Source organism: Asterias rubens, chromosome 2, assembly GCF_902459465.1.
Source record: "Asterias rubens chromosome 2, eAstRub1.3, whole genome shotgun sequence".
Classification (NCBI taxonomy): Eukaryota; Metazoa; Echinodermata; class Asteroidea; order Forcipulatida; family Asteriidae; genus Asterias; species Asterias rubens.
This window is the reverse complement of record NC_047063.1, coordinates 18,472,840-18,485,643: the sequence shown is the minus strand read 5'-3', so window position 1 is coordinate 18,485,643 and position 12,804 is coordinate 18,472,840. Positions and strand designations below refer to the sequence as shown.

The following is a 12,804-nucleotide window of genomic DNA, read 5'->3' as shown; positions in this document are numbered from 1 at the left end:
TGATTTTCATGGAACTTTCATTGTGAGAAACGGTTCCCTCTGAAGTAACATAATTTTTTAGAAAGAGGTAACTCTCACTCAAACATTAAACGACTTCAGGCCTGAAATCTTTCATAAAACATCTGAAAGCACACAAGTTTTCGTAACTAGGGTGTTTTTTTCTCTCATATTCTCTTGCAACTTTGATGACCAATTGAGTCAAAATGTTCACAGGTTTGTTATTGTATGCATATGGTGTGATTCACCAAGTGGTAATACTGGTCTTTGACAACTACCAAAGGTGTCCAATGCAATGAATCAGTCTTATCCTACACTAGCCTGGAAATGTTTTGCAGATGAAACCATATTCTTAGAACGATCCATGAAGTTGTCTTGTGAATTCCACTTAACCATCTGTGCATGAAGATGTGTCATCTAGTGCCATCAGCTTGGGTAACACCTAAAAACAGCAACAACAAAAACAAGCGATGACATTCAACGTGACATTTCTTTAATAAAATGTTCTCCAATAATCTGATTAAAATTTGAAAACTCTAACAACTAACCAGTCACAAACGTTAAATACAAGTTGCATAAAACAAATAAGCTTCACAATGTCAGCAAAACAATCAGGTCAGTTTGAAAACCTCATGTGTTATAACAAAATGAAAGAAAAATACCAGCAACAAAAATGTTTGATATTATTTTTTTACAAAGAAATTGTTAATGGTCTAACATGTGGAGCCTAGCAGAGTGTTTCTCAAAAGCTAAATACTAGTGGCCCAAAAGCAGTCAAGGGGACAGAAATGAGAAATTGTGTCTTCTTATATAGCCACACATCCTTCACTCAGTGATGTTCAAGGTGCTTCAACATTCAGTGTTTCCATTTTGGATTTGAGGCATTGCATGGTGAGGTATCACTTAATATATTTGGTTTGCGGTAACACTATGTGTGTATCTACTTGTGAGGGTAGTGTATGTTCTTATTGTAGATTTTTCGCAGTTCGCAAATTTCGTTTAAAACATTTATTAATTATACATACATCTTTTAGAAAGGGCCTCTTTAGTTTCCTTGTGATCAGGCAGTCATTGGCAACAGCATACATTTGCAGAACGCTTCCCTCTGTAAAAGATGAGCCTAGCCTAGGGTCAACCAACTTCAGTATTCTGTCTGGTTGACCGTCGACGTAGTCTTCTACATGGTTGATAATGTCAACGTAGTCCCGCGTCTTGTCCAGTGGTTCTAGTCCTGTTATTATCTCCAACAGGACCTGGTTAAATAAGAGGGAACATTAATGAATCCACCAAACTGCTACCGAACAAACAAGCCTTGTTAATAATCAGTTTTTATATCGCGCTTTATCACAACCGAAGGGTGTCACAAAGCACTTCTAACATCATTACCGCTGGTCACTGGGCCATTTAATTTATTCCTTAAACCATCTCAGCTCCCTGGGGAGTATACAGCCTGTGCAACAAATATGTGCTACTAAGCTAAATCAATCACAAGAACCATCTCTGCCCACAGAAAATAGCACTATCTTACCACACCGTAGCTGAAGCTGTCACCCTTTGATGAGACAGCTCCAAAGTGTGCCTCTGGCGGCATGTATGCCGACGTGCCGATAACTGTTGAAGTCCTGTGTGTGTTGTCGACCCCTAAGGGGAGAGCACGCACCAGACCAAAGTCAGCCAGTTTAGCCGTGAAATGGTCATCAAGAAGAACATTTGCACTAATGCAGAGAAAGACAACAATTTTCGCTTAACAAAAAAGAACATGTGGGATAATTTACTAGTTGCATAAATAATTATTAACCATCCTACAATGTATTGCTGCTCCTTAAACAAATATATATTTCTTCTTTTTCCAGGCACCATCATTATTTTAAAGATAATAATATAGTTGCTTTATATAAAGTGCTTAAATATGTAATTTTTCTCACTCGAATAATACAAGACTTTTAGTATGCATCTGAAAGCACACAACTTTGTGCGACAAGGGTGTTTTTTCTTTCATTATTCTCTTGCAACTTAAATGACCAATTGAGTCCAAATTTTCACAGGTTTGTTATATTATGCATATGTTGAGATACACCAAGTTAGAATATTGGTCTTTGTCAATTACCAATAGTGTCCAGTGTCTTTTAAAGGAACATTACAGAATTGGTTTTTGCTGACAAAACAGTTGCTGGCATTTGTAGCACTTTATGTAATCTACCCTAAACATAAACTGACAAACCTGTAGAAGTTTGAGATCGATCGGCCATCTGGGTCACAAGAGAATAGTGAAAAACCGATTACAAATTTTGCATTGCATCGATGCCAAAACAAAAATGAATAAAACGCTCACTGAGCGATAAACTCCAAATGCGAAATTAGATTATTTATTTCTCATCAAATATGACATTTCAGACAGAAATGGGGGGTGTTTTCTACTATCATCATCATTAGACTGTGTAAGTTTTATGTTAATCTGAGATCATCACGATTTTTCGTTTCTTACCAATTCTGTAACCTTCCTTTAACTAAACTAAACCACTTTAGGAGGGTGCAGAAAAGCTTGGAATACACACAGTGAGAATACTGGTCTATGATATTAATCAAACAGGTCCAGGGGTGGATTTCACAAAGAGTTAGGACTAGTCTTATCTCGAGTTAGGACCAGTTACTTGTCATAACCTAGGACTATCCATGCAATTTGTATATCTCCTAGGACTAGTCCTCCTTACTCTCTGTGAAATCGACCACTGTACTTTTAAAATTGGGCCACCTTCCAATAACTTCCAGAGTTGGTTGGTTAATTTTACAGATTGTTCACTAGAAACGCCCACTTAAATGGTCTATGTACTTTTTTTCTAACACAAAACACAATGTCCACAGATTTACATTAAACTTACACAGTTTGAAGATAATCATAGTAGAAAGCTTCCCTTACAATATTACCACTGAGGTGCTGTAGTTTTTGAGAGATGAGTAAAGCAATGTCACAGAAATATTTGTTTTCCGCAGTTTTAACATGTAACGCTTTTTAACCAGTTATGGTATGTTTTGGTATAATATCATTAGCATGCTAAAGTAATTTGCGTCTCACTAAGACCAAAATTATCTTGTGACTTGTTTTACTCATTTCTAAAAAAAACTACAAAACCTCAGTTAGTAATATTTAAAGGGAAGATTTCCCCTAACATTATCTTCAAACCCTGAATGTAAATCTGTAGACATTTTGAAAAAGTACCGGTACCCAAATCCTTTAAAGGGAAGGTACATGCACACGTTTGGTAATTACTCAAAACAAATATTAACTTAAAAACTGACTTGGTAACTATCATTGGAGAGCTGATGATAGTATAAAACATTGTGGGAAACGACTCCCTCTGAAGTAACGTAGTCTTTGAGAAAGAGGTGATTTCTCACGGATAAATAAAAGACTTCTAGCTAGAAGTCTTTTATTCTTATCTGAAAGCACACTAATTCGTCTAACATAAAGGGTGTTTTTTCTTTCATCATTTTCTCCCAACTCGGATGACCAATTGAGTTCAAATTTTCACATGTTTGTTATTTTATGCATATGTTGAGATACATAAAGTGAGAACACTGGTCTTTGACAAGTACCAACAGTGTACCTTCCCTTTAAAGCCCCCTTTTACCTTTTAACATCTCTGTGGACCGTTCCTTGCTGATGTAAGTAACAGAGACCTTGAGCCGTTCCCTGTGCTATACGGACTCGAACCTCCCAAGACAGGAGAAGGCAGCTGTCTTTATTGAGCGTCGCCTGCACAGAGCCGTTCTTAAGATAATTAAAGACAAGACAGGGTGTGTCTCCGTCGAAACTGTAGCCATATAACTCAACCAGATTCTTGTGATGCAAGCTAGGGATGAATATGGAAACATTCAGATATTACATTAAAAGGTATAGGGTCAAAGATTGGTACTCCAAAAATTAATGACAATAAGAAATTTACTTGGTGTGCTTCCTTATGTCGACCCCGCGGTACTCATTCGGGTGAGCCCCTGACAAGAGCTATTCGAACGATCATTCACCTTCTCGTGGTGGCGTCATGCACCTCGGGCCAGCTACAAGTGACCCGTTCCACAAGCAGGGCACTTTGGGCTGACCCAGGTCAGCCCCTGGAATGACGTTAAAACAATTCAAGCGTACCGGGGGAAGATCGGGCTCGACCCTGGAAAGCTAATCGAACGCACCCATTGTAGGAAGTGCTACAGGTTTAGGTAGAATAAAATAAGTTGAGACAGGCTTCCCTTTAATTACTTGTCAATGGAATCATGAGCAGATGCCACACCAACCCTCAGGAATCTGACTCAGATTCCTGAGGGTTGGTGTGGCATCTGCTCATGATTGCTCAGCCGGCCGGCCAGAGATGTGGTTGCTAAAGTAGGATTTGAAACTTTGCATGGTGGAAATACAATACAGAAAGGTATTGCAGTAACACCATGTACACTATCGACTGTCTCTAAATGAGTTGGGGGTGGTTCTGAAAGAAAACCGTTGGTTTCAAGAACCGTTGGTTTCAATCAGTATGCTCTAATCGTCTTCTGGAGAAAGCCACCTCGCTTGATTAATTTTACATTCTTGTAAAAATAAAAAATGTAAGTTTTTCGTTGTTTTTCATGAAAGCTAGTAGACTCTGTATTCAGTTGAAAATTAAGGTGTAATTGCTTCACTATTTTGTACCCAGCACATAGGAGATTTTGAAACATCTTGCAGTAAGCATTTACATATCATAGTTTCATCACTGCAAAAACCGTTTATCTCCTAAAATAGCCCTCCACGTTAAACAGGCCTCAGGTCGACCTGAGATTTTCTTGTCACTAACCTTTGCAGCATATTAAGTTCATTCTGATATTGCTTGACGACGTCCATGTCTGAACACGGGAAAACATCCTAAAACAGAAACCAGTGGTATATATTTTTAGTCATTGACCCATTAATTTTATGTACAGGTTGTGTAACTGCTTATCAGTTCGTAACTGCGAGAGCTTGTAACTAGTTTAGTCAGGTCGGTAATTGTTGGCGTGGTGTAGTAAGGGGGTATGGAACACACATCCTCGATCACAGTATGTGTGTGAGTTAGCTGCCATGTGCTACCTACGACCGTTGTATCAATGTGACTTTTGCATGAATGGCAGAATGTGCGTTTGTAACAACTAGGCAGCAACTAATGACTTGTCATAAAGTCTAGTAAATAGTTTGTAACTGGCTAACAGTTTATAACTGGTCAGCATTTGGTGAGCAGTTTGAACTGGTTAGCAGCTTTAACTAATATCAGCTTTCAACTGGTAAGCAGTTTGTAACTGATGAGCAGTTCGTAACTGGTTGGCAGTTTGTCAGTTTGTTATAGGCCTCTACCTGATAAGCAGCTTTAACTGGCTATCAAGTTTCAACAAGCAGTTTGTAACTGGCCTTCTTGGACTTAATGGTGCGCCAAGATTGTTCATCACTACCTTGAACGAGGTTGGAGGAGCTCCGATTCATAAATCCATCAAACATTGATTCAATAAACAAACAAATAAACAACAAACAAATCAATCCATCAACAGATTGTTGACTAACCTGTTTGAGTTTTTTCACAGCACATTCGTGTCCGCCGTTAAACTTGCCGTAGTACACTGTTCCAAAGCCGCCTTCGCCCACCATGTTACCACCTTCACTGAATGGACGGTCGTCAAATCCACTTGTCATGTTACTCAGGGATATATAGCTGAATTCTTGAACTAGAAATTCATTATAAAATAAGATCAAAACCATTAAGAGGGCAGGCATGTACTTCACGGAGGCAATGAAGGCGATTGCCTCCATGCCCCCTGGTCATTGCCTTGATGCCAGTGAAATGCTCCAGTAGAAATTTACATTTTTCTTAAAGGGTGCCTGCCCTTTACTAAGGAGAAAATGCTTTGGTGCCCTATTGCCCTTTCAAAAAAGAAGCAAACAGGCCTGAGAGGGTATGTGCACTGCAACATCAGTAAGGTTGATAACATAATGCTCCCAGATTTGCATATGGTATAGAGATGGTCATGATGGCGGTCAAATTGACGCATGCGTCTGAAAGGCGTGTGTTATTTGCTTGACAGAGTTGCAGACGACAACGCCTGGTCAAAATAAACAAATCTGCCAGGAGAACAAGATGGCGCATATTACCGTGAACGTGATTTAGTTAATGACTACAATTCTACAACCAGTAGATGTCACATAGAGTACCTTTATTGGGTTCAGGTAAACAGCTCTTGACTAAAGGAAGAGCACCTTTACTTGGTTAAAAGTTGGGTAAACAGCTTGTGACTAAAGATAGAATACCTTTACTTGGTTAAAAGTTGGGTAAACAGCTTGTGACTAAAGATAGAATACCTTTACTTGGTTAAAAGTTGGGTAAACAGCTTGTGACTAAAGATAGAATACCTTTACTTGGTTAAAAGTTGGGTAAACAGCTTGTGACTAAAGATAGAATACCTTTACTTGGTTAAAAGTTGGGTAAACAGCTTGTGACTAAAGATAGAATACCTTAACTTGGTTAAAAGCTGGGTAAACAGCTTGTGACTAAAGATAGAATACCTTTACTTGGTTAAAAGCTGGGTAAACAGCTTGTGACTAAAGATAGAATACCTTTATTTGGTTCAAAGTTGGGTAAACAGCTCGTCACTAAAGATTCGTCATCCTCCTGGGCCAGTCGACTGGAGGCTCCCACTGGAAAAACGCTACTTCTGTCCAAAAACAAAGACAGAAAGCACACAATTTAGAAGCGATTTCTTTTGTGTGTATGTGAAAAACTTCTGCAATGGTTATGAAATATAGCATTCGAACTGCCTTTGCTACCGGGCAGTTTTGGTGGTCTCACTGGTAAGACACTGCTCTAGAATTTCAAAGTGGTGCAATTGAATCCCAACCGAGTAATATGCCTATGATTTTTTTGCACAGAGCTAGGGAATATACAGAGCTCTGAGTATACAGTGCTAACATCGGTGTATGGGTAAAACCAAAATTAATAGTGACAACGTTCATTCCTAAGCCTAATTTCATAATTCTGCTTTATATCAGTGAGCACATTTGTGCGATTACTAAAGAAAAAAAATAATTCAATGCACAAATATGACAAGTAATTCAAACTGGTATTTTTATGCAGTGCACTTAAGTGTTCTTTCTATTTTTAATTACAATAGTTTTGCATTGCAACATTTGCGCAACAGTGAAGGTTATTTTCGAGAACTGACACACAGGCTCCATTTACCATTGTGGGCATGGTGCGCACCAAGCTCAATTTGAAAAAATAAAGGTTTTCAAAAACTGACAAAAGCCACGTTTTGACGAAACCACGCACACAGAGTATGTGTTGGAATGTGTCACTTCATGAATACAAAAGATTTTCTATTTTTCCCTTCACGAACTAACAAGAACCTTTCTTACTTTAGGATGTAAAACATTTTTTTTCAAACAGTATTTTTATCGAGTTCAAGACATCAAGTGTCCATCATAAGAAAACTAGTTGAAAACACTCTAAAATCTTACCGAATAAAGGCGTTTTAAAAAGCGTTCAAATTGAATTGTCATTTTCTTTGACTGCAGATATGCTTGGTGTGTTTCAGTTCGTGGCGTCATTTGCATTTATCACAACTAAAATCATTAGCAAAATTTAAGCCTAAGAGACCTTCCAGTTGAAGAAGACACCTCGTTGCAGTCATTTGTTTCTGACGGTGTTTTGGGGTTTTCTTGTGTGTCCCCGTTTTCCCCGGAACTACAGTCGCTAAGGAGCCGATGTGATGGGCTGGCAAAGTTAGCCCCTTCTGCCAAGCTCTCGTACTGGTCTTGGCTCACTGTGGAAGAAGAAACTTGACCTTGTGCATTCAGATTAAGATCTATTGTAGAATAGAATAAAATAGAACAATAATTACACCAAAAAATATGGCAAGGTAAAAAAGACAATAGCAAGTTGATTACAAGAAAGTCAATACAATGCTTTGGCAACAGCAAAATTGTGTACAAATTCAAAAGGACAATGGGACAATTGCAAATCATTTTTTTTCTGCTAAAGATATGAAACCTTACAGGAAATTCAATGGAAAAATACAAGATTGTTCGACTTGTCAGGTCATGAGTTTAATGGCCCAGGGCTCGATTTCACAGAGCAATTGAATTCATCGCTAGACAAATTATCAGTATTCCCATTGTGAGTTGCATTGTGACATTACACTTTGCTGCTAAAACAACTACAATCGATTTGCAGTTGAGATCGTTCTTAGCTCTTTGTAAAATCGGCCCTGGGTGTAAACCACGGGCCTCGAGCCTGCAGTCTTTTCTGTCAAATTTGGGTAATAATTTAATTCAATACTCATATTACACTCAGTTCAGACAGGCGCTCCAGCGTCGCGCCGAACCAAATAGATTAGGAGCGACTCTGGGATGACCCAATTAAATGTTGGTTTCATACAGGCGAACTTAACATAACATTCACATTAGGTTAGGCTCATGACAAGATCGACGTCTGAAACCAATGCGCTCCAGAGTCGTTCCGACCGACTGCAACAGTTGATCTTTCGACCTCCAGCGCATCCAGTCGCTCCTAACTGTTTCAGACGTCAAACTTTTCATGTACTTAATTCAGAATTTGGTTCGGCACAACTCTGGAGCGCCTGTCTGAAACGGTGTTATATTACCAGGTAGAAGGCTCTCAGCAGCAGCATAATGTCCCATATCATTCAGGTATCCTACTAGATCCTGTACGGTTGCATTAGATGTACCCCAGTCTCTGATCAGCTCCATAGTCGGACTTCCCCCACGGCGTCTGTGTGCCAAATCAAAATTCCTGTAAAAAACAACCAGAGTCAAAACCAGAGATGAGAATCAGCGCTGACAAAAAAAGTCTGAAACTGATCATTGTGCATATTACATTGTTAACATTATTACCCCTGGGTCATATATTTTCATTCCTTAAACCATCTTAGCACCCTGGGGAGTATACAGCCAATGCTGCCAAGTATATACCATGTGAACTTTCTTTACAAAAAGTGTGACCTTGTACACTTTTTGGGTATTCTGGCAAGCAAGATACTGCACTGACCATATGAGAAAGTTGATGTTTTGTGTCATAACTTCCACATAAATCCAAGGGTTATGAAAGTAAAAGCTTGACAAGTTTTGAGGTGTGCCCCTTTCATCATATCTAAAGTCGATAAGAATTAGGCAGTGCAATCTCCATAAAATATAAGATTTTATGTTTTCTTTAATAAGGCTGTGTACAAATCTTGCCTACAGGAAGTCCAGGCTCTGTGGCTCTCTTGTTAAGATGTGATGTCGCAGGTCACATCGTCTATAGCGCACTAAGCTTATTCATTCACAAGAAACATCTCTGTCCTCACAGGTTCCCATTTACCCCTAGTGACGGGAAGCAATAAAAATCAAGTGTCTTTTTCTCAAGGACACAAAATTGTGTGTCATGACTTGGAGCGTTTTGACAATTTTTCACAATTCTTGATTCCTATTTCCCAGTAGGTAATAAATCTTACGCTATGGCAAGCGCATCGTATCTCGGTGCACCGTCTGAGTTTCGAAGAATCCGACCGGCTAGGCCTCTCCAGTCTAGAAATGTTGGAGTTGGCGGATCAAGAAGCTGCGACAATCTCATCATATTAGGATAGGGCAGAGATCTCAGCAGGGTGGTGCCCTGTACATTGGTGAGACGTGGCATGGTTGGTCGCTGATGGAGTGCAGAACCCTCACAGGTCACAGTGGGTGGAAATCAATTTCTCTCCTACACAAATGTCAAAGGTGAATATGGGTGAAACCTAGTAAAAGAAGAATAAATGAAAAGTAAGATTTGAAACTTTGCATAATGGAAATACAAAAGGTTTGCGGTGACAACATGTAATAATAATCTCTAAGTGAAAAAAAATGTAGGTTTCAACTCGACTTTTTAATCAGCTGATTTTCTTCTTGAGAATTAGATATTATCATTAATGGAACACGCCTTGGATCGTTCGAGTTGGTCTTTGAAAAGCGTTTGTAACCGTTTGTTATAAAATGCATGTTAGAAAGATGTTTTAAAAGTAGAATATAATGATCCACACAAATATGCCTCGAAATTGCATGGTTTTTCCTTTTACCTCGTCGACTATACATGGTGGGCAATTTATAGGAGTCAAATTTTTGACTAAATAAATGGCCGACCGTATTAGTTCGCAAAGCAAAAGGAAAACCATGCAATTTCGAGGCAAATTTGTGTGGATCATTGTATTCTCCTTTAAAACATCTTTGTTACTCATATGCATTTTATAACAAACGGTTACAGATGCTTTTTATAGACCAACTCGTCCGATCGCAGGCAACGTGATCCTTTAATGGTGTTACCGCAAACCTTACTATAGAATAATACATATCATTACTGAAAAAGCTATCAGACACTTGTTTGAGAATTTTCAAAGTGTGCCATGGATTTTCTCTACTAATCTTACCACTACAAAAATCTGACACGTTTTATCAATTACTTAAAGGCAGTGGACGGAAAAGTTTCCGTATGGCGCCACCACTTTTTCATTCGATATGAAATAATAAAGTATCTAATTTACCTCAATGAGATATCCCCTTTTGTAAAAAGGAGTGAAAAGGTGGTGGCGCCATACGGAAAGTTATCCTAAAACATTGTGAGAAACGGCTCCCTCTCAAGTGACTTAGTTTTCGAGAAAGAAGTAATTTTCCATGAATTTGATTTCGAGACCTCAGATTTAGAATTTGAGGTCCCGAAATCAAGCATCTGGAGCTGAAAGCACACAACTTCGTGTGACAAGGGTGTTTTTTCTTTCATTGTTATCTCGCAACTTCGACGACCAATTGAGCTCAAATTTTCACAGGTTTGTTATTTAATGTATACGTTGAGATACACCAAGTGAGAAGACTGGTCTTTGACAATTACCAATAGTGTCCAGTGTCTGAATGAAAATAATGGTGGAAACAACGCAAACCAAGGTGAATGCATAACATAAGCTGGGTGCTTATAATGTCCTTGCTAACCCGAGAAATATGATTACGCTTTAAAAAAAAAAACAATTTTGTTTGCCTTAAAATAATTAATAGTATTACTATTAGTAAGCACACAAATTTGCTTACTATCCAAGCAGCGCTTTGAAATTGAGCCCAGTTTAGAAGACTAACTAACGACTATCAATTTAAGTATATCATAAAATAGGCCTATGTCCTCCTGGAGAAAGAGTTATATTATCTGGGTTTTACTTTTCTTAACTTACACTTACAGTTGTTTCCACACAAGTGGTGTTCATAACAAGTCAGGTCAGAATCAGTCAGATGCATGTGCTCAGGCAACATGGGCAATGGAACTCACCCCTAAGGTTAGATAGAACTAGGTGTGCTGAGCGTGTGAACGATCTCAGCCAGTCAAAAACTCATGCAGTCACTCAAACAAGTAAAGTCAAAACATGATGATGGTATCGGAGAATCAGCAGTTCTGAGTTTGTGAGTTTCGTCATCCACGTCCACCAGATTATATTAGGGATTAGTCCACATTAGATTGCGACATACTTTTTAGCCTACCTTGCTTGACATGTTTTACACACATGTAGTATAGTACACGACCCAGCAGTAGCACCAGTGACAGCTAGTTGGCCCAATGTTTTATAGGCGACGCCAGCGATTTTAGGGGAAGTCCCAAAATTACTTCCTGTTTTCCTCTTTCTGGGAAGTTGCTCAATAAATGACGTCACCGCAAGGCGGATTCACCATCAACTTGCTAGTCTTGAAAGCACAGCGTTGAATTTTAGCAACAACAGCGCCCGCTAGTGTTGTTCAATGGTTTGCATATTATGGTAGCGGGAATCGCGATAGTCAAGTGATAAGTACAACGTCTTGTGTCAAGACTACGCCGTACGTGCACTTCCTTTTGGGATGGGGCACTAAATACTAAACTCCACAGCGGTTCGGCCCATCGGAGAATACCCGAGCGAGAATGACATTATGACGTCATTTTGCATATGCTTGCATCTTTTAGACATGAAAATATTAACAACCAGGTCCTAGTGGTTAGTCCACTCTTATGTAACAACTCCCCAAACCTGCTGCTACAAATGTACTTGAATAAAGAGGTCTGAAGCAGTGCTTGCATCTTTTAAACATGAAAATATAAACAACCAGGTCCCAGTGTGGTTAGTCCACTCTTATGTAACAACTCCCCAAACCTGCTGCGTGGGGGTTCGTCGTCGCGAACCGTGCCGGAATGTTCCGAGAGCACACGAAAAGTTCCGAAACGCTGTAGAGGTTAGTTTTTAGTGCCTTCCTTGCTTTTGCCATTCTTCATCATACTAGGCCCTTGACCCTTGTGTGTGACCATAGAACCTTTAGTGGTGTAAAGATGATTTTGTATTATGTAAAGATGATTTTGTACTATGTGTGTATTTATTTATTTTATTTATCAAGAGCCCACATGGAAACTCTCTCCAATTGGTCCAAAGTGTCATACATGCCTATAAAATCCACATTCTCGACTGCATGACTTGTAATCACAAGGTTGTGGGTTCGAATTCCTACCAACCTAGCACAGTCTGTCTCTCCGGCTAAACAACTGTTTCAAGTATTGGTTTGTTTGTTAAATTTTGTGTGTGTAAAAATGTATATAATTGTATTGTGAATAATATAGAGAAATGGTGTACTGCAGGGGACACCGTAGGTACAATGTACTTGCGTGACGTATGTTTTGCTCGAACCCACTGGTGGATCCCAAACGTTTGGCTAAGAAGCTGGGGACGAGCGAAGATGCGTGTGGGTCAGAAAAGGTCTGGTAACCAGTTTATGGATCACGTATAATGATGTAT

At 39.1% G+C, this 12,804-nt stretch overlaps 1 protein-coding gene across 7 annotated transcripts; it reads right to left on the bottom strand.

Annotated features, from left to right (window-relative positions):
• Positions 1 to 215: 215 nt before the first annotated feature.
• On the bottom strand, positions 216 to 11,687 carry LOC117307260 (interleukin-1 receptor-associated kinase 4-like). 7 transcript variants are annotated; one of them, XM_033791958.1, is made up of 11 exons: positions 11,227 to 11,687; positions 9,493 to 9,771; positions 8,644 to 8,792; positions 7,638 to 7,845; positions 6,599 to 6,696; positions 5,552 to 5,712; positions 4,815 to 4,882; positions 3,627 to 3,848; positions 1,526 to 1,712; positions 1,023 to 1,250; positions 216 to 439 (listed from the first exon to the last, which is right to left on the bottom strand). In XM_033791958.1, the coding sequence occupies exons 2-11, from the start codon at positions 9,672 to 9,674 to the stop codon at positions 386 to 388; spliced, it is 1,557 nt and encodes a 518-aa protein (XP_033647849.1). In that variant the 5' UTR covers positions 9,675 to 9,771; positions 11,227 to 11,687; the 3' UTR covers positions 216 to 385. The 7 variants fall into 7 exon arrangements, with proteins under 7 accessions (XP_033647849.1, XP_033647852.1, XP_033647848.1 ...); XM_033791961.1 differs by having other exon boundaries at positions 9,493 to 9,737; XM_033791957.1 differs by having other exon boundaries at positions 11,233 to 11,687.
• Between the last annotated feature and the right edge of the window lie 1,117 nt (positions 11,688 to 12,804).